Consider the following 27,258-nt stretch of genomic DNA (forward strand, 5'->3'; position numbering starts at 1 on the left):
ATCACAACCCAAGAAATTGTTCATAAATTTCTGCTTTTTAACTTGTTTTATTCCTTTGATATAAAAAACTCATATTTGAAGCTGGTCATCCCCAGCAGTAACTTCATCAACTTTTAAAGCCCAATTTTTTCTTAAATAACTTGTTTTTCTTTTCTTGGCTCTAGATTCTCCATAAGACTAAATTACTTCTAAATAGATACCTAATTTCTATTTTTTTTTGAAAAATGTTTAAAGTTTTTTTCTCCTTTACTATCTTTTCCTAATGCCCAACTCCCCTCTTCCAAACAGAATCTTCCCTTCAAACAAAGTAGGGCAGTTGTATTAATCACATGTGACAGCACATGCTTTGTTGTGCCTATTAGTATGGAGGCTAAGTTTCACTGCAAGTCCTAGCCACATAACTTGTGCTGCTTTAGAATTATCTTCATTTACAACACTTACCTTTTCCAAGATGACTTGCAGGTCCTCTGGGCCCGTGTAATGAGGATCTAGAATTAGGTATTTTACCTGGCCTGTCACCTCATTCCATGCCACTCCTAGTATTGTATGAGCCAGGACCCCCCCACCTATAGAAAAGGAAACATAAGATTTGAAATAAACCTTCAACTTTACATTCAAACTAAAGGGTTAATTTGTTTTCTAAGTTATTTAAAGCAGCTTTAAAGCAGAGAATCTACATGTTCAAACTGAAAACATAGGGAGGCTTACTTAGAAATGATCCATTTATTTTTTAAAGTTCAGAGCTAACTTGATGCTCTTCTGTGTCTATCTTTCATTATTTTTGTGAGCACAAAGAATTCAGATGTTGAAGGGGTCTCGGGTCATCTTGCCCAAACCACAACTAGCTCAGAAATCTTGCATGATATTTCTGACAAATGGTCAAGACCCTGCCTGAATGTATGTCTGCTGCAGTGCAACCAGAGGGCTAAGCAGTCTTTTCTTAGGTTTAGCTAAAATGTTATCTCCTTATAATGTTCATCTCTTGTTTATAGTTTTGCCCTCTGAAATATCACAGAACAAGTCTACTGCTATGTAACATCTTAAATATTTACAGACAGCTCTTGTTTTCCCTTTAGTCTTCTCTGTAGAATTCTTATTTTTATTGCAGTCATTCTTCACAATGTCATTTCTTTACATATAAGAAACAGACTTATGCCCTTATCTTTTCTCTCTGCTCTATACAGCAATTATAGGAAAGAGGCTATTTTACTGGTTGAAACAGTAAAAGAATGAATGTATGTAGAGGATTATCTCGCTTTACACTATGAATATTAGGTAAGAAGAAAGTCTGGGGAATTTACTGGTCCATGAGGATCCCATGGTTGAGTCAAATAACTACTCATCCTCTTCATTACCAGAATACTATCCTCTCTTACTCTAATATGAACCATTCAACACCTCTACACCCTCTCCCAATTCTCATTCCTTTATATGTGTTATCTTTCCCTGTCAGCATATAAATTCCTTGAAGGTAGGGATCTTGCTTATACTTGTACACCCAAAGCTTAGCACAGTGCTTGGCAGATGGTAAATACTTAATAAACATGCATACATTCATTCACATATGTGTATATATTTATATATGTATAAAATATGCATGTATATGTATGCACACATATATTTGTGTTTTTTTGTGTACCTGTGTGAATATATTTTTGCATGATATGATGGAACTGTATATTTCCATCTGCATATCTAACAATATATACATTTCTATGTTAATTTCCATTTTATAAATGAAGAAACTAATAAATAGAGATGTTAGGTGATTTGCTCAGTCTAACATCTACTAAATGGTAGGTGGCATTTGAAACAGGCTTCTGAGTCCAAGTTCAACACTTCATATACCAAGGCAGATGCTGATCAATACAGGTTAATAAAAGTTGTGTTTACATTTCTGTATTGGGCATGGAAGGATACACTAGAGGGCACTGGTGGATTTATATGTCAAAATAGGTTATAAATCAGGTTTTATCTGGATAGACAATGAGTACAGTACAACTCTGTCACTATGTCTCTGAGTAAGGAACACTACTCAATGTTCTGGAGTCACTCTTATCACTAAGAATTCATAAAAATATGTCTCCAGAAGACCATAGAAGACCATAAAACACACACACAATTCTCAAGCCCCTACTATGTGTCAGGCACTGTGCTAAGTGTTGGGGATACAAAAAGAGGCAAAAGACAGCCCCTGCTGTCAAGAAGGTTACAGTCTGATAAAGGGAAAAATATGTAAACAAATATATACAAAACATGCTTTGTTACATACAGGACAAGTGAGAAATAACTGCCAGAAGGAAGGCACTGGTATTAAAAGGAGTCATAGAAGGCTTCCTGTAGAAGGTGGGGTTTTAGTGGGGCCTTAAAGGAAGCCAGGGCGGTCAGTAGTTGGAGCAGAGGAGGGAGAGCATTCTATGCATGGAAGACAGCCAGAGAAAACACCTCAAGCCAAGTAGTTGCTTTCAGCACTCCATGTTTCACTTATACACAGCCTAGCTATTCCCCTAAACACACAAACACCTCTTGCATCTGGGCATTTGTACAAGCAGACTCCTGTGTCTGGAATTTCTCATATATAAGAGTTAGAATTCTAATTTGCCTTCAAGATTTGTCTCGTGTCACAATGTCCAAGAATTCCCTGTGTTCTCTCCATCCTCAAATTAGCATATTATAGGTATCCATACACATAATTTCCTTCACTCCTCCTCACAGTCCAGTTGAGTGGAAGATCCATGCGGGCAGGAGTTGTTTTATATCTTTGTATCCCCAGCACCTAGCATGACATGTTAGGCATTTAATACGTACTGTGTGTGTGTGTTAGGCTTACATCACTTCACGCCAACTTCTTGAATGATCTCCCTGCTTACACGTCTCTTGCTATGCCATTCCCTCAACACAGATCTGGCTGCATCAGTGCCCTATTCAATCAACTCCAGTGGGAATGACCTCTAGGATAACATGTCATTTCCTTAGGTTAGCTTTTAAAGCTCTTCACAATCCAACAGCTCCACAATGACAGTCACAGTTTGTCTTTCCAGCCTCCCCCTCCTGCACTCTGGTTGCAGACTGTTCCCCACTCTTGTCCTCACACCCAACAAGCTGCCATCTCCTCTCTTCATGCCTTAGCACTGGCCATCCCCGATGCCTAGAATACACTCTGTCTTTCATCCTTTTCTTCTTCAGGATGTGCTTCAAGTACCACCTTCTTGAGGAAGTATTTTTTAATCCCTCTGCTGCTCCACCCTTCCTCCCAAACTACACCGTATTTAACCGCTTTGTATTAATTCATTTTGTATTTATTCTGCATGTCCTTATATGCGTTAGTATGCTGTCTTCCCCATTAGAATGTAAATTCCTGTACTTGTATCCTCGTCATCTAGCACATCTGGCCTGCTGTGTATAAGCACGTAATAAAAGCCTGTTGATCAGCTGAACCAGTTTGTTTATACCCCTTCTAAGATGTGATGCTGACAACTGAAGGTAGTATAGCAGACAGGCTCTGGCCAAGGCAGAGGAGAGCAGAACCATTGCTTCCCTTGTTCTGGGAATTATGACCTGCCCAAGAGAACATTAGCTATTTTGAGCACCAAGTCACACAAATGACATGAACTCACTTAGCACTCTACTATCAAACAGTGGGGCATTACCTCCTTAAAGCCATCCTAGTCACTGCAATTTAATTTGTGGCTGGTGATATTTACAAATTTATTCACTACCAGAGGTATCATCTAAATATTCAGAAACTTTGGTGAGAATTTTCATATTACTACCATAAAAAATGTTACTCTCAAAAAAAGTTTTATAGAGAATAATCATGTACTTTTATTTTAAATTCTCTATTTAAATTAATTATAAAAATTATAAAATTATAAAAATTATTAATTCTCTTAAATATGCTTAATATTGACATCTTTCTTATACCCCAAACGCCCCACACTCCCCAAACACCTTACCAATCATTATTGGAGTTCCTTCAGTCTGGAAATGATTGGCAAGTTCCCTTCCTTGAGAAGCTAATTCAGAACCTTGGCTAGGAAAGAGACAGTTTGGCATGAGATTTCTAAGCTTCAGTTCCATGTTTGGATAATAAGCATTGAAGAACAACATCTTAATAATTTATTTGTGAAAAACATAAAGCTGCAAATCTAAAAGCTATTTGGAAGAAGCCTTGGTGAACATCTGAGAAAAACATCATCTGCTATAATAGTTTTTAGTATTACTAACGTGAGAACAATCACAAAAAGTAGAGTCCATGGCATCACAGATAGGCTCAGTCAGGGTGATTAAGTGATGTGCCACAGGTCATAAGGGGCAGGGGCCTTGAATCTAACCTAGGTCCTCTGACTATACATTCAGAATGTTTTCCATTCTACCATGCTGCCTTCCAAATAAAGGACAAGGGAAAAATTATAGTATAACTAGGACAGTATAAATACATAAATACCCACCTAATACATGACATCCTAGTGAAAGAGTGGTATTTGAGAGAGGATACAGGCTGGTGCTGGTAGACAAGAACCAATTTAGGTGGCAGTGTCAGAAAAGAACTTTCTCTACCCATAGAGCTGAATCTTGAAATAGCCATGATGGATTACGAGAATTCTAACTCATCTTGACAGTGGTACAGATTGAGTTTATCTACCTAGCGAAGAAATTCTTAAAACATTTATGTAATTAAAACTTCCTGAGGGCATGTGTTGACAAAATGACAAGACACTCTGGATTCTCTGCTTCAAGTATGGTATACAACAGACCAAGATTTTACGAATGAGTTTAGAGACTCTCACTTCTGGGTCCAGGGGACTCATATACCTGCTTGTGAGGTCCCTATTTTGAACTATGGGTGGATTTCTTTTTCTTCTGATAATATAAGGCATGTTCGTTTGAAGGGGACATGTTAAAAGAGAATTTTTTAGTTTGGTGTTAAAGATTGATGAGGACTTAGCCCTTTTTTTTTTTAACTTTAGCTACAAGCTATCTTAATGTTATACCCATCTTAAAGTGCTTAACAAGTTCTGTGAAAACATCATGTCTACGAGGAGGGGTAAATTCCAAAGAAATGATATCATCAATGGTTAATCAGCTGAACAATGTTACAGCAGAGTTTGACAATAAAGTAGTAACGCATCATGAACTAAAATGAAGGGGATAAAGAAGATGACCTTGTGAGATCATCTCAACTTTAAAACTATGATCCTAGGGTATCACAAAATGACACAGGTCAGGGCAATGTGACAAAAAGCTTTCCTGTATTTTAATGTAGTGGCACTTCAAAAGAATTTTCACATTTGAATCATTAGGAATGCTATTATTTAATTATTTTCATGAGTCATCTTAGCCAGTCTAAGTAGCAAACACAGTAAGATCAGAATATAAGGATTTATAGAATACTGAAGTCAAGATATTTAATATTACCACTAGAAGCTGCCACCATAGTTACAAAGAACCTGACGGAACAATATGCAGCAATAATATAACATTTATAAGCATATATTAAAATAAATTAAAATAAAATCAATACATGAATATTTTAATTTTTACAATCAATATGTTTAGTCACATTATAAGTGTATTTATGAATATTTCAACAAAAGGAGCAGCAAAGAAATATATATATGTGTGTGTATATTTATGTAACATATGAGTCATAGTTCAGTGATAAATATTTTCCCTTTTAAGATGTTTTTTAGCGAATCCAGCCCTGAAAAGATGCCAAATTCTTTATCACTCCATTCCAGGTTAATATTTTTCCAATTTCTCCCAGACCTAGGCCAAAAAGATATACATATGTCTCATAAGCACAAAAATACCATAAAATATAATCAAAAGGAAATTTGAAAGATTAATAAAAGAGGAAAAAGATTCAGAAAATAACCAAAAAGGGGCAGGGAAAAGGAAAGGAAGCAAAATTTTAATCTTACTACCGATTAAAGATAAATTGTAGTTCATAAGCTGTCCTTTAGAAAAAATACCATTATCAAATAATCAGTGCAGTGTCCTTACCTGACAAACAGTATTTTTGAAGTTATCCCCATCAAATGGTTCAGAACTAGTTGTACCTCAATGGAACCAATCCACTGTCGTGACCCCACAAATGATGCTGGTTTGTCTCCCACATCAACAAGAGCCTTTATCATACCCCATCAGATGGAAAAATAATCATATATTAAAAATAATAATAGCTAGCATTTATATAGCACTTTTAGGTTTACAAAGCATTTTAGAAATAGTAATTCATTTTATCTTCAAAACAACCTTGGGAGGTTAAGTACTGTTATCGCCCTCATTTTACAGATGAGGAAACAAGCAGACAGAAGTTCATGTGACTCGTGTGGGGTTGCATAGATAGGAAATGTCTAATATTAGATTTAAACTCAGGTTTTCCTGACTTCAGATCTAGTATTCTACCCACTGAACCACCCAGCTGCCTCTATGCTTAAAATTTAGGGCACTTGTTTCCTTTTCTATCTCCTCTAAAAATTTCTATTCTTCAATCTGAAAAGGTTATCAAGGATTAGATTTCTTCAAAAGAGAAATGAGTATCTACCACAAGGAGGTAGTATGAATTAATGCCAGGGTCCTCAGTGTGCCTGGAATGTACAACTTGAGAACAGGGGTTCTGTACCTGCTGAATCTCCTGGTGGGTTGGGATGGACCTGTCAGTGTATCCCTGGTGTCTGAACCAAGAGCAAATAGTTTGTAGAGACCGATAAGCACAGCCCCAACCGCTGTCATCTATATGATCCTGCATGTAATGATGATAACCGTATATGCCCTGCACCATGGAAATCTGCGCAGAAAAAAAAGAAAATGGGGCAAAATGCCATCTTTAGTACCATTACATCAAGTACCAGCTTCAAACTGAAATTCATGATGTTCAAGATGAGCCATAGAGTATTTCTAAACAGGAACGAATAATGAGATAGAGATGACATGGTCTCGTCCAGTTCTGCCCCTTCTCCCCAACCCCCTCACCCACTCTACAGGCAAGGAGACTCAGGCCCAGAGTTGAAATCAGTTGCCAACATGATGACTGCATATGTATCTATACTGCACTTGTATTCTATATCAAATTGCTTGCCTTCTTAGGGAGGAGGAAGAAGGAGGGGACTCAAATTTTTTTTAAAATGCATGTTAAAAAATTTTGTTTACATATAAGTGAGAAGAAAAAATAAAATGTCCAAAGAAAGAAACCATGCGTCATCCAAGTAATAATAGCAGAGTTAATCAATGCCAGGCCCTCTAATAATAAGTCCAATATTCCCCAACTGAACCACAACCTCCTAGCCCCTCTGCCTTGGGTCTGGTTTCTCATGTATAAATGAGGTCAGTCTAGTTGAAACTTAAAGATTCCTTCCATTTCTAAACCTACAATTTTTTGAGTAAGCTCTTTTTTTCAGTTTGGACATTTTGTGTTTGACATGCTATTCGCAAATTGTTTCTTCTTGAAGATGTCATTGGTTATCACCACTGGCAATTATGTTTTTACTTTACTTTTGATTTTGAGTTCCAAATTCTCTTTTCCACACACTAAAAAAGCAAGCAATGATGCCCATTATACATATGAAGTCATGTAAAATATATTTCCATATTAGACATTATAACTATTTAAAAATTACATTTTTATAAAAAATTTAACATTGAACATTAAAGCCAGCTAAATGAGCTTAGTAACCACCTACATTTCAATTAACTTATTAAAAATTAACAATTCATTTCACTGTAATATCATGACATTTTTTGGCATACCTTTTCTTCCCCCCACCCCCTCAAGTCCCTTATCAAGATTTTAGTTTTTGTTCATTTCTCCTCTGATATGGTCATAGTGAGCGTGCCCACCATTCTGATGGTTCTGCTTTTTTTTTTTTACTCCGTATTACATTGTATTTCAAAAAGTTATTCCCAGATTTTCTTTTATTCCCTCTTTAAAAATTTTCCCCACAATAGTATTTTATTTTTTCAAATTACAGGTAAAGATAGTTTTAACATTCATATTTATAAAATTTTGAGTTCCAAATTTTTCTCCTTTCCTCACACCACTCTCCCCTCCCCAAGACAGCAATCAATCTGATATAGGCTATACATATACAATCATATTAAACCTATTTCCACATTAGTCATGTTGTGAAAGAAGAATCAGAATAAAAAGGAAAAACCATGAGAAAAAAAAAAAGAGAAAACTATGCTTTGATCTGCAATCAGACTCCATAGTTCTTTCTCTGGATGTGGACAGTATATTCCATCATGTGTTTTTTTGGAACAGTCTTGGATCATTTTATTGCTGAGTAGACCTAAGTCTATCAGAGTTGATCATCACACAATGCTGCTGTTACTATGTACAGCATTCTCCTAGTTCAACTCACTTCACTCAGGGTGAGTTCATGTAAGTCTTTTCAGGTTTTTCTGAAATATGTTTGCTCATCACTTCTTATGGCACAGTAATATTTCATTACATTCACGTACCACAACTTGTTCAGTCATTCCCCAACTGATGGGCATCCCCTCAATTTCCAATTCTTGGCCAGCACAAAAGGGCTGCAATAAATATTTTTGTAGAGTGGGGCAGTACCAAGATGGTGTAGTAGAAAGACTGACCTACTCTAGCTCCCCCCCAATAGCCCATAAAATACCTGTAAAAATGACTCTAAACAAATTCTAGAGCAGCAGAAGTCATAAAGTGACACAGTAAAAGAAATTTCCAGCCCAAGGCAGCCTGGAAGGCTGGCAGAAAAGGTTTATCACACCAGGTTCAGAGCAGAGGGCAGCTAACCTGGAACCCACAGCACAGACAGGACTGGAGCAGTCTTCAGGGCACTGAATCATGGGTAGCAGCTGCAGTTCTTAGATTTCTCAACCCACAAATGCCAAAGACAGCTTAAGGTCAGCGAGAAAGCTCTTTTGTCTGGGTGAGAAGGGGGCAAGGTTGGGCCACAGCCCTGGCTGGCCCCAGGGTGGCAGTGGCATCCATTTTTGGAGCCCTCAGCCTAAAGACCCTGGGGGAAATTAAGCTGCTGAGCTGGGTCTCAGTTCTGAGTGGTGGTCCTGGGGTGAGAAGGAGCACTGGCATGGTAGAGCTGGTGAAGGTTTTGTAAGGTAACCTGCGCAGAAAAACTTGTGGTTCCTCCCAGACTAAAGTGCAGGCCAGGAGAGGAGTAAACTCCTCTCCCTTGATCGTGCCACCTTGGAGGTACTGAGAACTTACAGGTACCTAGAGTATTGTCCCACTTGAAAAAGGACTCAAAAGTTAAGTAACTGGCTGGGAAAATGCCCAAGAAAGGGGAAAAAAATAAGACTATTGAGGGTTACTTTCTTGGTGAAAAGGTATTGTCTTCCATCCTTTTGGATGAAGAAGAACAAAGCATACCATCAGAGGAAGACATAAAAATCAAGGCTTCTACATCCAAAACCTCCATAGAAAATATACAATGGTCTCAGGCCATGGAAGAATTTTGAAAATCAAGTAAGAGAGGTGGAGGAAAAATTGGGAAGAGAAATGAGAGCAATGCAAGAAAATCATGAAAAGCAAGTCAACAGTTTGCTAAAGGAGACCCCAAAAAATGCTGAGGGAAATAACGCCTTTAAAAATAGACCAACCAAAATGGCAAAAGAGGTCTAAAAAGTCAATGAGGAGAAGAATGCTTTAAAAAGCAGAATTAGCCAAATGGAAAAGGAGGTTCAAAAGCTCACTGAAGAATATAGCTCTTTAAAAATTAAAATGGAGCAGATGGAAGCTAATGACTTTAAGAGAAACCAAGAAATTACAAAAGAAAACCAAACAATGAAAAAATAGAAGACAATGTGAAATATTTCACATTGACGAAACAACTGACCTAGAAGATAGATCCAGGAGAGACAATTTAAAAATTATGGGGCTATCCAAAAGCCATGATCAAAAAAAGAGCCTAGACATCATCTTTCATGAAATTATCAAGGAAAACTGCCCTGATATTCTAGAACCAGAGGGTAAAATAAATATTGAAGGAATTCACCGATCATCTCCTGAAAGAGATCTGAAAAGAAAAACTCCTAGGAATATTGTAGTCAAATTCCAGAGTTACCAGGTCAAGGAGAAAATATAGGAAGCAGCCAGAAAGAAACAGTTCAAGTATTGCGGAAATACAATCAGGATAACACAAGATCTAGCGGCTTCTACATTAAGGGATTAAAGGTCTTGGAATATGATATTCCAGAGGTCAAAGGAGATAGGATTAAAACCAAGAATCACCTACCCAGCAAAACTGAGTATAATACTTCAGGGGAAAAAAATGGTCTTTCAATGAAATAGAGGACTTTCAAGCATTCTTGATGAAAAGACCAGAGCTGAATAGAAAATCTGACTTTCAAACACAAGAATGAAGAGAAGCATGAAAAGGTAAACAAGAAAGAGAAATCATAAGGGACTGACTAAAGTTGAACTGTTTATATTCCTACATGGAAATAAAATATTTGTAACACTTGTGACTCGTCTCAGTATTTGTGTAGTTGGAGGGATTATATACATACAGACAGAGTGCACAGGGTGAGCTGAATAGGAAAGGATATCTAAAAACATAAAATTAAGGGATGAGAGAGGAATATATTGGGAGAAGGGGAGAAATGGAATGGGGCAAATTGTTGCTCATAAAAGAGGCAAGAAGAAGCTTTCTCAATGGAGGGAAAAAGGGGGGAGATAAGAGGGAAAAAGCGAAGCTTACTCTCATCACATTTGGTTTAAGGAGGGAATAACATGCACACTCAATTTGGTACGAAAATCTATCCTACACTACAGGAAAGTAGGGGAGAAGTACATAAGTGGGGTATGGGGGGATGATAGAAGGGAGGGCAAATGGGAGGAGGGAGTAGTTAGAGGTAAACGCTTTTGGGGAGGGACAGGGTCAAAAGAGAGAACAGAATAAATGGGGGGCAGGACAGGATGGAGGGAAATACAGTTAGTTTTTCACAACATGACTATTATGGAAGTCTTTTGCATAACTAAACATATATGGTCTGTATTGAATTGCCTGCCTTCTCAGTGGGGATGGCTGGGGAGGGAGGAAGGGAGAGAAGTTGGAGTTCAAAGTTTTCGGAGCGAATGTTGAGAATTGTTTTTGCATGCAACTGGGAAATAAGAAATATAGGTAATGGAGTATAGAAATCTATCTTGCCCTACAAGAAAAGAGAAAAGATAGGGATAAGAGAAAGGAGGGTTGCGATAGAAGGGAGGGTGGATTTAGGGAAGGGATAATCAGAATGCATGGTGTCTTCGGGGGGAGGGGAGAGATGGGGAGAAAATTTGGAACTCAAAATCTTGTGGAAATAAATGTTGAAAATTAAAAATAAATAAAGTATTTTTGTACATGTGGTTCCTTTTCCCTTTATTGTGATATCTTTGGGATACAGCCCTTGTAGTGTTATTACTAGATCAAAGAGTATGCAAAGTTTGGTTGCCTTTTGGGCATAGTTCAAAATTGTTCTCCAGAATTGTTGGATTAGTTCACAATTCCACCAACAATGCATTAGTGTTCCAATTTTCCCACATCTTTCTCCAACATTTATCATTTTCCAGTTTTTTCAGGTTATCTAATCTGATAGGTATGGTGTGGTACCTCAAAGTTGTTTTAATTTACATTTCTCTAATCAATAGTGATACAGAGCATTTTTTATGTGACTAATTGATAGCTTTAGTTTTTCTATCCAAAAATTGCCTGTTCACATCCTTTGACCATTTATCAATTGGGAAATGACTTTTATTTTTATAGATTTGATTCAGTTCTCTATGTTTTAGAAATAAAGCCTCTGCCAGAGATGTTGGCTGTAAAAATTGTTTCCCAGCTTTCTATTTCCCTTCTAATTTTGCTTTCATTGGCTTTTTTTGTGCAAAACCTTTTTAATTCAATATAATCAAAATTATCCATTTTGCATTTCACAATATTCTCTATGTCTTGTTTGGTCATAAATTCTTCCCTTCTCCATAGCTCTGACAGGTAAACTATTCCTTGCTCTCCTAATTTGTTTATAGTTTCACCCTTTATGTCCAAATTGTGTACCCATTTCGACTCTCTCTTGGTATAGGGTATGAGATGTTGGTCTATGCCTAGTTCCTACCATACTATTTTTTTTAGCCAATACCAAATACTTTTTATAGTTGCTGCTTTATAGTGTAGTTTTAGATCTGGTACCGCTGGGCCACCTTCCTTTACATTTTTTAAATTAATTCTCTTGATATTCTTGACCTTTTGTTCTTCCACATCAATTTTGTTACTATTTTTTTCAAGCTCTGTAAGTTTTTGATAGTTTGGTTGATATGGCACTGATTAAGTAAATTAATTTAGGCAGAATTGTCATTTTTATTATACTAGCTTGGCCAATGCCATGAGCAATTGATATTTTTCCAATTGTTTAGATCTGATTTTATTTGTGTGAAAAGTGTTTAATAATTGTGTTCATGTAGTTTCTATGTTTGCCTTGGCAAGTAGATGCCCACATATTTTCTATTTTCTACAGTTACTTTAAATGGAATTTCTCTATCTCTTGCTGTTAGGCTTGCTGGCAATATATACAAATGCTGATGATTTATGTAGGTTTATTTTATTTTTTCCCCAAAATTAATTAATTAATTTATTTTCAGTTTTCAACAATCCCTTCCATAAATTCTTAATTTTCTCCCCTTCCTTCCCCCCTTCCGCCTCAAGACGACATGCAATCTTCTATGGCTTCTACACATACATTCCTATTAAACACATCTTCACATTAGTCGTGTTGCATAGAAGAACTAAAATGAATGGGAGAAACCATGAGAAAAGAAAAACAAAACATAACAAAGGAGAAAATATTAGCTTCATTCTGCTTTCTGACTCCATAGTTCTTTCTCTGGATATGGATGGCATTTTGCATCATGAGTCCTTTGGAAATGTTTTACGTTCTTAAACTGTTGTGAAGGGCTAAGTCCATCAAAAACAGTTCTCGCACACCGTGGCTGTTACTGTGTATAAAGTTCTCCTGGCTCTGCTCACTTCACTCAGCATCAGTTTATATAAGTCTTTCCAGGCTTTTCTGAAGTCCACCCACTGGTCATTTCTTATAGCACAATAGTATTCCATTATATTCATATACCACAACTTATTTGGCCATTCCCCAATTGATTGGTAATCCCTTGATTTCCAGGTCTTGACCACCACAAAAAGAGCTGCTACAAATATTTTTGTATATGTGGGTCCTTTTCTATGGGTTTATTTTATATCCTGCAACTCTGCTAAAGCTGTTACCTATTTCAAGTAGTTTTTTAGTTAATTCTCTAGTATATCATAATATCTTCTGCAAAGAGTGATAGTTTTGTTTCCTCACTGCCTATTCTAACTTCTTCAATTTCTTTTTTTTTTCTCTTATTGCTAAAGCTATTTCTAGTACAATACTGAATAACAGTGGGGATAATGGACATGCTTGTTTCACCCTTGATCTTATTGGGAAAGCTAGCTTTTCCCCATTATGTATTATGCTTGCTGATGGTTTTAGATAGATACTAATCATTTTAGGGAAAAAGCCATTGATTCTAATGTTCTCTAGTGTTTTTAGTAGGAAATGGGTCCTTTATTTTGTCAAAAGCATTTTCTGCATCTGTTGAGTTAATCATGAGTTTTAGTATTGATATAGTCAATTATGTTGATAGTTTTCCTAATACTGAATCAGCCCTGCATTCCTGGAATAAATCCCACTCGCTCATAGCATATTATTCTCATGATAAATTGCTGTAATATTTTTAAATAGTATTTTATTTAAAATTTTTGCATCAATATGCATTAGGGAAATTGGTCTATAATTTTCTTTCTCTGTTTTGACTCTCTTTGCTTTAGGTATCAACACCTCATTTGAGTCATGAAAGGATTTTGCTAGGATTCCTTAGCCTATTTTTCCAAGAAGTTTATATAATATTGGAGTTAACTGTTCTTTAAATGTTTGGTAGAATTTATTTGTAAATTCATCTGGCCCTGGAGACTTTTTCTTAGGGAGTTCATTGAGGGCTTGTTCAATTTCTTTTTCTAAAATGGGGTTATTTATTTTATTTCTTCTTCTGTTAATCTGGGCAATTTATATTTTTGTAAATACTCATCCATTCCACTTAGATTGTCAGATTTATTGGCATATAATTAAACAGGTCCTAATTTATTGCTTTAATTTCTTCTTCATTGATGGTAAATTCACCCTTTTCATCTTTAATACTGGTAATTTGGTTTTCTTTTTTTTTTTTTAAATCAAATTAGCCAAAGGTATATCCATTTTACTTTTTTTTATAAAGTCATCTCTTAAGCTTTATTTATTAGTTCAGTTTTTTATATTCAATTTTATTAATCTCTCCTCTAATTTTCAGTATATCTATTTTGATATTTAAAAATTATTTTTTTCTACCTTTTTTAGTTGCATGCCCAATTCACTGATCTGTTCTTTCTCTATTTTATTCATGTAAGCATTTAGAGATATAAAATTTCCCCTAAAAACTGCTTTGGTGGCATCCCATAAATTTTGGTATGTTGTCTCATTATTGTTGTTCTGTTTGATGAAATGACTGATTGTTTCTATGATTTGTTCTTTGATCCACTTATTTTTCAGAATTAGATTATTTGGCTTCCAATTAATTTGGGGTCTATCTTTTCATGGCTACTTATTACATTTATTGCATCATGATCTGAAAAGGGTGCATTTAGTATTTCTGCCTTTCTGCACTTGCTTGTGAGGTTTTTATGCCATAATACATGGTCAATTTTTATTTAGGTGCCATGTACCACTGAGAAAAAGGTACGTTTCTTTCTATTCTCATTAAATTTTCTCCAGAGGTCTATTATATGTAACTTCTAAAATTCAATTCACCTCCTTAACTTCTTTCTTGTTTATTTGGTGGTTAGATTTATCAAGTTCTGAGGGGGGGAGGTTGAGGTCCCTCACTAGTATAGTTTTGCTGTCTATTTCTTCCTGTAATTCACTCAACTATGAATCTAGATGCTGTACCACTTTGTGCATATATGTTTAGTATTGATATTACTTCATTGTCGATGGAAACTTTTTAGCAAGATGTAGTTTCCTTCCTTATCTCTTTTAATTAGATCTATTTTTGCTTTTACTTTATCTAAGGTCCAGATTGCTACTCCAGCTTTTTTTTACTTCAGCTAAAGTATAATATATTCTGCTCCAGCATTTTACCTTTACTCTGTATGTATCTCTCTGCTTCATGTGTTTCTCGTAAACAACATATATAGGATTTTTAAACCTGACTCTGCTGTCTTCTTCCATTTTTATGAGAAAGTTTAAACTATTCACATTCACACTTGTGATTACTATTTCCCTCCATCCTATTTTTCTCTGGTTATACTTTTTTCTCTCCTTTCACGCTGTCCCTCCTCACCAGCATTTTGCTTATGACCACCATCTTCCTCAATTTGTCTGTCCTTCTATCAGTTCCTCCGTGCTTTTCTTTCCCCTTCTACTTCTGTTCTCCCTTTCCTCCCCGCTTCTCTTTCCCCATTTAGTCAATTTATACACACTCCCTCTCTGTTTATGTATACTCTTAAATGTTCTAATAGAGATGTAATTCTCAAGAGTTACAAGTATCATTTTCCTGTGTAGGGATGTAAACAGTTCAACCTTATTGAATAATACATCCCCACCTCCACGCCCCCCCCCCCCCCTTTGGTTTACCTTTTTGTGCTTTATTTGAGCCTTGTATTTGAAGACTGAATTTTCTGTTCAGTTCTGGTCTTTTCATCAAGAAAGTTTGAAGGTTCCCTATTTCATTGAATGTCCATCTTTTCCCCTGAAAGATTATGCTCAGTTTTTCTGGGCAGTTGATTCTTGGTTGTAATCCAAGCTCCTGTTTTCTAGAATACAGTATTCCAAGCCCCTGATCCTTTAATATAGAAGTTGCTAAATCCTGCATAATCCTGACTGTGGCTCTTTGATATCTGAATTGTTTCTTTCTGGCTGCTTGCAGTATTTTCTCCTTGACCTAATAATTCTGCAATTTGGCTACTCTATTCCTTGGAGTTACCATTTTGAGGCCTCTTCCAGGGGTGATCAATGGGTTCTTTCAATGCTATTTTACACTCTGGTTCTAGGACATCAGGGCAGTTTTCCTTGATAATTTCTTGAAAGACACTGAAAGGCTCTTCAGGTAGTCCAGTAATTCAGACGTTATTTATCCTTGTTCTATTTTCCAGGTTACTTGTTTTTCCACTGAGGTATTTTGGATTTTCTTCTAATTTTTCATTCTTTAATTTTATTTGCCTGATTCTTAATGTCTTGTAGAGTAATTAACTTCCACTTGCCCAAATCTAATTTTTAAGGAATTATTTTCTTCAGTTAGCTTTTATACCTGGCTAATTTTCATTTGACTAATTTTACTTTTTTTAAGGAGTTTTCTTCAGTGGATTTTCCCCCCTAATTTGGCCTACTGTATTCCCTAAGGAATTATTTTCTTCAGTCAATTTTTGTCCTTTTTCCAAGCTGTTGACTCTCTCTTGCATAACTCTCATTACTTTTCCCATTTTTTCTTCTACCACTTTGATTTTAAAAATCCTTTCTGAACTCTTCCAAGAAAGCTTTTTGGGCTTGAGACCAATTCATATTCCCCTTTGAGGCTTCACATATAGGCATTTTGACACTGTTGTCCTCTTCTGAGTGTGTATTTTGATCTTCCCTGTTGTCATAGTAGCTTTCTATGGCCAGGGCTTTTTTCTGGTTTTTGATCATTTTCAAGTCTATTTCATGACTTTAAAGTTGAGCTCTGCTCCTGGGGTCCTGGGGGCACCATCCCAAGCTTCTTGTGCTAGGGGCCAGGGTCCTGGTCACTGGCTTTCTACACTGTGACCTCAGGGGCTGGCAGCTTTCTCACTGCACTGGGGTGGCCCAGCCTAGTTGTGCCAGGGTTCTGGGGCTGCAGTTTACCTTCTGTGCTGGGGCTGGAGGCCTCACAGCTGGCGCACTGTGTCACTGGTCTGCTGAGGCAGGACTGAAGGGCCTCGGTTGCTGACCTGTGCTGTGACTAAGAGCCTCCTGCCCAGATACCATCTGTGGTCAGCTGCACTCCCCTTTTACCCAAGTGAGACAGACCTTTCCGGAAGTCCTTTTAAGTTATCTTACAATGGAAAACTGTTTCCCTCTGTCTTTTTTAGGCAATTTCCTGGCTTTTCTCTGCCATCTTGGCTATGCCTCCCAGTTTTTATTGCCTCTTATTTGTAGATCTTAATTTCATTACTGAATTGCACTACCTATATCTCTATCTATCTATCTATCTATCTATCTATCTATCTATCTATCTATCTATCTATCTACACACCACAATTTAACTGTTCCCATATTGTTGGACCCTTAAGTTATTCCTAGTCCTAGTCTTTTGTACATAATGCTGCTAGAAAAATTTTCAACAGATAACTTCCATTTTTAATAATACTTTCACCAGAAACAAATCAGTGTATCTTGACTTTTTATGTCATGAGAGTTTGCTAAAGCCTATGAAAACCTTTTTAGAATAATATTTTTAAATGCATAAGTAAAATCTTCAGATTTAACAAAGGAAACTAGCTGTATTGAAACAGACCGTTTATCCACTACAAAGGAACAATTACTGTGACCTTTTTTCTTAACAATTCCTTACATATTCTTAGTGCTAAATTTCTCTCCATCACATTTGCCATATTTTCCAGTTTATTTTTCTAACTTTTTCGTTATACAGAATCTTAAATTTTAATGTAGTCAAGAACATCTATCTTGTTTCTAAAAATCCCTTTTGTTTGTTGAACAGAAAAAAATTCACTTATCTTTTACAATTCAAACAACTCTTTCCATCTAAGTCACAGTTCTTTTTAAGTCTCCAATACAACTGCCATTCACATAATTTAAGATGTGTATCTCAATTCCTTTCTAATTGAACTGCCAACTAATTTTCCCAAATGCATTAAATGATGAATGCTTCCCCCAGTTTTCATTTTCTATAGGTTAATCAGACACAAATATTGTATAAACTTTGGGATGCATCATGTAGCTATTCTGCTCCACGTTTTATTTTTCTTTGTTTTTTTGGACAGTATCAGATAGTTTTGATGATAATAGCTATATTTTAAAGTTAGGGAGTAAAAGTCCACCCTTCACCAGCTTTTCTCTGCACTGTCTCCCTTGATATTATTACACACATCCAAGACAATTTTTTTCATTATTATTCATCTGATTCTATAAAGAAATCCCTAGGTTACTTGAGTGGCATATTAAATGTAGGGTACTGAGCTTAGAAACACAGAGTTGGATACAATTCTGTCCCTCATATTTAGCAGTCTTGTAACCTTTGAGTAAATCATTACTGTGTATTCCAAGTAACTCTTTAGGTCTCTTACCTACTAAATAGTATATGGGTTGTTATCAGCATTGGTGAAGTTGCCACACAAGGAATTCATCATATTGACAAAATCAGATTCTCCATATTCACATAATGCATTAAAAATCTAAATTAATTTTGGAAATGTTATAATTTTTATTAAATGATTAATATTCATGAATACTGGCTGTTCACGTAGTTATGCAGGTCTTTATTTCAGTCTTATGTATAATTGTACTTATTCTTATACAGAAGTCCCACTTATGGCTAGGTAGGTTAATTCTCAAAATACTTTATGGTTTTTGCTTTAATTGTAAGTGGAATTGTTTTTTATTTTTTTCCTCTTTATTATTAACTAGTATTTACTAGTTAATTTAAGAATGCAGGTATTTTTGCGTGTTACTCTTGTACTTTGAAAGTCTGCTGAACTTATTGTCTCCATTAATGTTTTGGTTGTAGATTTGCTAGCTACATGATCTACAAATAACTTTTTTCTAGTGTTAATTGCTTTGATGTATTTTCTTGTCTTATAGTAACTGTAATTGTGGCTCAATGGGGACCCAGCCAGCTGGGTAACTCAGCTCCTCCTCTCCTGTCTGCTTCCTCCTCTCCTTTCTACTCTCCAAAGGAAGGTAAATTTGGATGGCCAAAAGATGCCCAGTTGATTGCGTTTTACTGGCTAGTTTCCTCTCCTCTCCTCTCCTCTCTTCTCCTGTCTTTTCCTTTCCCAAAACCTTACACCTACTGCACTCTGAAGCTGGGATGCCAATGGGCCCCTGCCTAAGGGCTCTTCTGGACCCTCCTAGCTTTAGAGTGATTATCAATAGTAACTATTGCTGTTTCCCTCCCAGCCTGATGTCTTTCTTTTTTCTTAGCCTCAGTAAAGGGGCCATGCCCTGGCTATTTCTTAAACAGTCCTATTCAATGAATGGGTGCTGCCTCACCCTAAGTGATTACCTGCAAAGACCTTGGATTAAAGGAGCCAAGGTCTCCCATTGTATCCTGGGTCATCTCCAGTCATCCTGATGGATTTCTGGTTACTGGATTCAGATGGCTGTGGAGGAGAAGTGAGGCTGGTGACCTGAACAGCCCTCCCTCACTCAAAACAAAGTCAAGTGTAAGTCATGTCATTATTTCTCTGATGGCATGGTCTTCTTCAGCAACAAAGAACGAACACAAACAGCAATTGTATGATTTCCAGTGCTTTGTAAAAACTTATGGGGTAAAAGTCTGCATTCTTGCTTTGTACAAGTGTTTAGTGGGAATGCTTCCAATACTTTTGGGTTGGATATTATGTTGGCTCTTAATTCCTGATTTTTATTACGTTAAGGGAAAAAAATCTCTGTACCTATTCTTTTTAGTTTTTTTTTTTTAAATCATGAATGAAGGTTGTACTTCTAGTATTTTTATTAAGGCTTTTTCTGCATTGTAATAATTACATGATTTTGTTAATAGTCTCAGTTCCATGACTGCCATAAACCTTGCTTGATAATGATGAAAAATTTTCATAATGTACTACTGTAAACTATTGGCTAAAATGTTATACTTTGTGTTTTGCACTTAGATTTTTTTTTTGTGAAATTGGCCCATTAATTTCTTTTTTTAGTGTTGTCTCTACCAAGTGTTAAAAATCCATGCCATATTTGCCTCATAAAAAGTACTGAATAATGTTTCATCTTTCTCTGTATTTATAATCTATATAAAAAAGGATAATTTGTTCTTGTGAATCCATCTGGGGAGTGCCATTTATAATTTACTGAACTTCAACATTTTGACAACTGGATAGTTTATAAAAATACCAAAGATCTGCTGTTTCCACTTTACTCACTATTACTTTAACCATCTTCATTGCTTCTGACGTATGTGAATTCCTAGATAACTGTCTTGATAATTGTTAACCCAATTTCATGCATGTGAAAATGCTGGTAATATAAAGTCAAGAACAGCTACTAAAATTAGGATTGAATTTTCTGAAGAGGGTAAAGTTCATTATGGCCCCAATGACTCTATATTGTTTTTGCACTTCTGATTAATTTCAGGTAACATAAATATATTCAAAGTTAATTTGGCATCTGATTGCATGGTAAATAGTAAGAAATACAAATCAAAAGACAGATTGAATTTAAATAATGAAATTAAATATCTCTGGAGGATAAATGAACTACAGAAATAAAAGAGAATATGTCTATGTTGCTTTGTTGAGACTACAAACAGCTATAGGGAAAATGTATAGCTCCCATCAAAAGGGCTCTACGTATGTACTGGTGTTACTATTTAATATTCAATACTGTCAGCAGTCTAGGTCCCTTGTAGTATAAACATACATAGCACTTGGTAAGACATATTTTATGATGATACTAATATTTAATGAATTATTTTAGAGGATGCATAAATACTACAAAGGAGTTAATCTTTAGAAAAGCTTGTTTGTATACATACATGCTCCCTTCAGAAGTGAAACTGAAAATAAATCAGTTTCGTTTCTTCAAAATCTCTTCCAAAGCATGGAATGTATCACAATTAACAATCAATAAGCATTTACCAATTACCTACTGTGTGCACTGACTGCTATGTTGATGACAAAATATAAGACACTGCCCTGGAAAGGCTTACAATGTCCTTGTGATACATACATGAAATGATAGTGCAATATTGGACAGAAAATAATCAAGTGCTCTAGTATATAGTCCAGATGAAAACTGCTGTGGAAAAACCATGTGACAAAAAAGACTTTTAAATCATAACATCTCTTAAAACTTTCCTCATTCAGCAAAAAACATTCCTGGGTTTTGTCACAGACTTTTGATTTCTTCTACATCCCACCCAGAAAACATCATGGCATAGATAAGAATTCAAATGACAGCAAATGTAACTGAGAAAACTGCCCTTTTTTTAACTACCTTTTGGTCCTTCTACTTTACTACTAGCTGATACAGTGAGAGTTTATGGCTAGAAAATATTACAAGGTGATTTGTTTTAGACACTGACAGGATGTTATCATTCCATTAATGATCTTTAAAAAAAGACAACTATTACAATTTTAATAATAATTGTATTTCCATAAATTAACTCACCATACCAGATTCTGCTCCCAGTGGATTTAGGTGACTATGTGGATTCCTGATATACCCATCTTTATACGGTTCATCTGGAAAGTGATAAGCATTGGCTCTTTTGAAGTAAGGTCTATCATGAGCTAGGTGGTACAGGTCATGTAATTCCTAAATGAAAGGAGAATAAATATTAAGAAACAGAAATATAGACAAATCTTTAAATTTAATGCACTAAATAAAAATGAAATCCAAGTGGTATTAAATATGAAAAGTTGGTTATAAACTATTTAGAGCGATTTTTAAAATGTGTATTCTTAAAACCACAAAAATGTTTTAAATGAACACTATTTTCCTAAGTATTTCATAAAAAAATGAAAAAGACTCTAAAAAAGAATCATAATGTGACTTTAAAAGCACCCACAAAGCAATTACATAACAGACATAAAATATAAAAAGGGACTTCAAATAAATACTGGAAAAATGTTTAAACAGTTGACACCAAGAGACAAAATATTGTGCAATACATATTTTACTGGCATAATTTTTAAATATATAATTTATTTTTCAGTTCTTAACATTGACTTCCACAACAATTTGAATTCAAAATTTTCTCCTCATCTCTCCCCACCCCCCACCCCAGGACAGCATGTACCCCACCCACCCTGCCTCTTCCAGTCTGTCCTCCTATTACCCACCCTTCTTCCATCCCCCTTCCCCTCTATTTTCCTGTAGGGCAAAATAGATTTCTATACTCAATTGCCTCTATAGCTTAATTTTCAGTTGCTTGCTAAAACAATTTTTAACATTAATTCTTAAAGCTTTGAGTTCCATATTCTCTTCCTCCCTCCCCACCCACCCTCATTGAAAAAACAAACAATTCAATAAAAGTCATACATGTGTAACAATGCAAAGCACTTCCATAATATTTATGTTGTAAAAGACTAACCACATTTCCCTCTCTCCTATCCGGCACATCATTTATTCCCTTCTCTCCCTTGACCTGTCCTCCTACAATAGTGTTTGCTTCTGATTATCCCTTTCCCCAATTTGTTGTCCCTTCTATTATCTTCCTTCTCCTATCCCCTTCTCCCTTGTCTTCCTGCAGGGTAAAATAGATTGCCATATCCAATTGAGTGTATGGTATTCCCTTCTTAAGCCAAATCCCATAAGAGTAAGGCTCAATTATTCCCTTTCATCTCCCCCCTCTTCCTCTCCACTGTAGAAGCTCTTTCTTCCCTCTTATATGTGAGATGATTGGCTACATTCTACCTCTCCCTTTCTCTTACTCCTAGTACATTCCATTCAACGGTAAATTTTATTTTATTTTTTTAGGTATTCTCCCTTCAAATTCTGTCTCTGTGTGTGTGTATATATATATGCACATGTATATATGTACATGTATATACACATATACATATATGTACACAGTACAATCACACATATATACATACATTATATACATACACACGTACATATATATACACACACATATATAATATACACATACATACATACCCATATACATGTGTATATTCCCTCTAACTCCCCTAATACTGAAAAAGGTCTCATGAGTTACAAGTAATATCTTTCTGTGTAGGAATGTAAAGAGTTCAACTTTAAGGAGTTCCTCAAGGCTTCTCTTTCCTGTTTACCTTTTCATGTTTCTCTTGATTCTTGTATTTGAAAGTCAGATTTTCTATTCAGCTCTGCTCTTGTCAACCATAATGCTTGGAAGTCCTCTATTTCATTGAAATTCCATTTTTCCCCCTGAAGTATTATACTCAGTTTTGCTGCATAGGTGATTCTTGGTTTTAATCCTATCTCCTTTGACCTCTGGAATATCATATTCCAAGACCTTTGATTCCTTAGTGTAGAAGCTCCTAAATCCTGTTATCCCGATTGTATTTCCACAATACTTGAACTGTTTCTTTCTGGCTGCTTGTAATATTTTCTCCTCAGTCTGGGAACTCTGAAATTTGGCTACAATATTCGTAGGAGCTTTTTTTTTTCAGATCTCTTTTAGGAGGTGATCGGTGGATTCCTTCAATATTTATTTTACCCTCTGGTTCTAAAATATCAGGGCAGTTTAGCTTGACAATTTCTTGCAAGATGATATCTAGGCTCTTTTTTTTATTGTGGTTTTTAGGGAGACCAATAATTTTTAAATTATCTCTCCTGGATCCATTTTCCAGGTCAGTTGTTTTTCCAATCAGATATTTCACATTGTCTTCAATTTTTTCATTCTTTTGGTTTTCTTTTGTAATTTCTTGGTTTCTCATAAAGTCATTAATTTCTATCTGCTCCATTTTAATTTTTAAAGAACTATTTTCTTCAGTGAGCTTTTGAACCTCCCTTTCCATTTGGCTAATTCTGCTTTTTAAATTTCGGCTTTTTGGACATCTTTCGCCATTTGGGTTAGTCTATTTTAAAGGTGTTATTTTCTTCAGCATTTTTTGGGTCTCCTTTAGCAAGCTGCTGACTTGCTTTTCATGGTTTTCTTGCATTGCTCTCATTTCTCTTCCCAATTTTTCTTCCACCTCTCTTACTTGATTTTCAAAATCTTTTTTGAGCTCTTCCATGGTCTGAGACCACTGCATATTTTCTTTGGAGGTTTTGGATGTAGAAGCCTTGACTTTTATGTCTTCCTCTGATGGTATATTTTGTTCTTCCTCATCTGAAAGGATGGAAGAAAAAACCTTTTCATCATGAAAGTAGCCTTCTATAGCCTTATTTTTTCCCCCTTCTTAGGGCATTTTCCCAGTCAGTTACTTGACTTTTGAATCCTTTGTCAAGTGGAGGGTATACTCTAGGGACGTTTAAGTTCTCAGATCCTCCAAGGTGGCACAATCCAGGGAGAAGAGTCTACTCTTCTCCTCACCTGTGCTCTAATCTGGGAGCAATCACAGGCAGTCTTTTCTGCCCAGGATCTGTGAGTAGGATTCCTTCTCCAGAGCCTCCACAAGCTCCACCATGCCAGTGCTCTTCCTCACCCCAGGACTGCCACTTAGGACTGAGACCGAGATGGGCTCAATTCCCCCAGGGTCTTTAGGCAGAAGGCTCCAAAAATGGACGCTGTTGCTGCAGTGGCTGCTGCCACCCTGGGGCCAGGGCTGGGCCCAGACCCCTCTCCCTTCTCACCCAGGTGCAAGAGCTTTCTCACTGACCTCTGAAGCTGTCTTTGGTGTTTGTGGGTTGAGAAATCCTGGAACTGCAGCTGCTACTCGTGATTCCATGCCCTGAAGCCTGCTCCAGTCCTGTCCTTGCTGTGTGGCCAAGGCTGTGCTGTGCTTCACTCTGAGCCAGTGTGATAGACCCTTCTTGCTGGTCTTCCAGGCTGTCTTGACTGGAAATCTCTTTTACTCTGTCATTTTGTGGCTTCTGCTTCTCTAGAAGTTGTTTGGATTCATTTTTTACAGGTATTTTACGGGCGATGGGGGGAGATCTAGAGCAGGTCCATCTTTCTACTTTGCTACCTTGGCTCCCACACCCTTGGCATATTTTTTGTAAGTAAAAAAAGAAACTTACTATAAAACATTTAGGAATTTTAAGTTTAAAATTCCATCAAAACCAATAAATATTGAGTACTTATGGTGAATAAAAGAACTATGCTAGGGACAGAACAAGAAACAAGGTCAAGTTAATACTTGGTTCATGCCCTTAGTGAGTTTATAAGCTATCCAAATATCATCTAGTTAAATGATTTCTAAAAATTATTACTAGGAGGCATTTGGAGATAATTTTAAAACTACTCATTTAAAATTAATTAGTGTAAGTGATCAAAGAATATTTCTAAAGAAGAAAAGCAACTATCAACAGCCATATGAAGTAATGCTTCAAATCATTAATAAGAGAAATACAAATTAAAATAACTCTGAGGCTTCATCTTACACCCATCTGACTGGCACAGATGGCCAAAAATGAAAATGGAAAATTATTGGAGGAACTATGGGATGACAGGTTCATTATGGCACTGGTGGAAGAACTATAAACTGTTCCAAATTCTGGAAAAAGATTTCTCATTATAGTAAAAAAAAAAAAAATCACTAAACTGTACAAACCTGATGATATACCACTGGGCACATGCTCCAAGGAAATCAAAGACAGAAAGTGTAAGACATACACGGGCACAGACACAGATAGACATCCCCCCCTCCCCCCCATTTCTAGCAGCAGCTCTTATGATATCAAAGAACTGAAAATCTCATGGTTTGAAAAATGGTTCAAAACGTGTTATGAGAAGGTAACAGAATATTGCTTTCTGTACGAAAGTCTTTTTTAATATGTGCTAGATGAACACAATTTTTTTTTAAACAGCTTCAAAAAGGCTCACAACTGAAGGAAAATAAGGTGGATATGGAGGGGAGTGATGTATATGGGACTAATCTGAAAAGCTTTAAAAAGACAAGTAAAAATATAAAGTATAATAAGTTTCACAGAAGTTATTTTTAAAAGGCTACTCTGTGGCAAGAGAATAAAAATCTGCCTTGTGTATGCCACTGGATCTTTTGTATACAAAGCATGTGGAGAGTTGACACAATAGTTCACTCTGAAAGTCTGAAGCACTTCTAATTGTTATCCATAGCACATATGCAAAAGATAACTATGCTCTAGCTGCCTGCATTAGGAAGTAGAATCCAGAAGTCAGAGATGGCATAGCCTAAGATCTAAAAAGAGTAGAGAAGCACAGTCCGGACTGAACCCTTCTTGCCCATCAAACAAGCATCTGCTTCTGCTGCAAGACATGAGGAAGTTCCAGCCAGGCAAGACCATCTGGTAAAAAATATAAACTCAATTTCCTATCATTTCACAATTATATCTTCATTCTTTTAATACTCATGAGTTATTTACCAAAATGCTAATACTTCTGGGAGGGTAATATTAACTAATAATCTAGTGGGCATTAGTAGAAATGGGATATAATTTTGTCTAGGTCCTTCTCTAATGTTTTTCTCTATTAGAGACTTACTAGAGGGATATGAAGTGTGAAAACATCTCATAACATTATTATTTGACAATGCTATTTCCATTCAGTTCACAAACTCTGGGAATGTCTTATAATATGTTGCCCATATTAAATATGAAAAAGTTAAATGATAATGAATTTGTTGTTATGAATTTAGTACATAAATTTGTAGTTTAGTTGAAAATTAGAATTAGTAGTGTTTTATTAAATTATTTGACAAATTATTATTAGTCTAGTCATTGTTTTTGAAATAGTATTAATTGTACAAATTGTTTCCATTTGTTACCTCCATGCAGCCCAAACTAAATTAGAGATGATCTGTATCTGGTTCCCAAGACCTAATTAATAAGTTTTTACCTTTCTGTAAGATTGTAGCTGACCATCTGGAACTCCTGAGGGATAGGAAATTGTTACAAGATTTTTTTGTCCTGGTAACAAAAAGTGCAGTGGCTCAGGGACTACTATAGATGTTCCCTTCATGTATTTCAAAATGCATTTCTCCATATCTGTTAGTTGATTGTGAATTGAATTTACCAGATGACTTCGAACTCTGTCAAATGAAGAAAAATATTTAAGTATAACATAATAGCTAGAGGTAGGTAACATCACTATTTCTGGTAGCTCCAATCGGAAAGCACTTGTTGGACTTCCAGGGGCTACAAATATGGTGTGGGCTAAATACAGTGACAAATGACCTAGTCAACTGATTTCTATTTAGCCTCAATAACAGCAGTATTTCAAACAAAGTCACAACCTGTTGAGAAAAATAGGAACAGATTTTTTCTTTTAACCACAACTATTGGGCTAGTCTCTAATCAAAGGTAAAACTAATACTAATTACACTATTCTTGTTTTTAAAATAATACATACACATCCATGATTAATGCAGGAAGTGGGATGGGGCA

General features: G+C 36.0%; 1 protein-coding gene across 4 annotated transcripts in view; it reads right to left on the minus strand.

Moving 5' to 3' along the window:
* UFSP2 (UFM1 specific peptidase 2) overlaps positions 1-27,258 on the minus strand; it is a 42,676-nt gene that overhangs the window by 4,380 nt on the left and 11,038 nt on the right. For 3 of the 4 annotated variants that reach the window (XM_072624148.1, XM_072624149.1, XM_072624151.1), the window contains exons 6-11: positions 26,711-26,903; positions 21,412-21,558; positions 6,629-6,793; positions 6,007-6,131; positions 3,957-4,033; positions 442-566 (exon numbers count right to left, since the gene is read on the minus strand). In XM_072624148.1, the coding sequence (XP_072480249.1) occupies positions 442-566; positions 3,957-4,033; positions 6,007-6,131; positions 6,629-6,793; positions 21,412-21,558; positions 26,711-26,903 (832 nt within the window). Of the gene's footprint in view, positions 1-441; positions 567-3,956; positions 4,034-5,232; positions 5,770-6,006; positions 6,132-6,628; positions 6,794-21,411; positions 21,559-26,710; positions 26,904-27,258 lie in introns of those variants that run through there. The other variant, XM_072624150.1, reaches the window with a different exon arrangement.

The sequence above is a fragment of the Notamacropus eugenii genome, chromosome 7 (genome assembly GCF_028372415.1).
Source record: "Notamacropus eugenii isolate mMacEug1 chromosome 7, mMacEug1.pri_v2, whole genome shotgun sequence".
NCBI lineage: Eukaryota > Metazoa > Chordata > Mammalia > Diprotodontia > Macropodidae > Notamacropus > Notamacropus eugenii.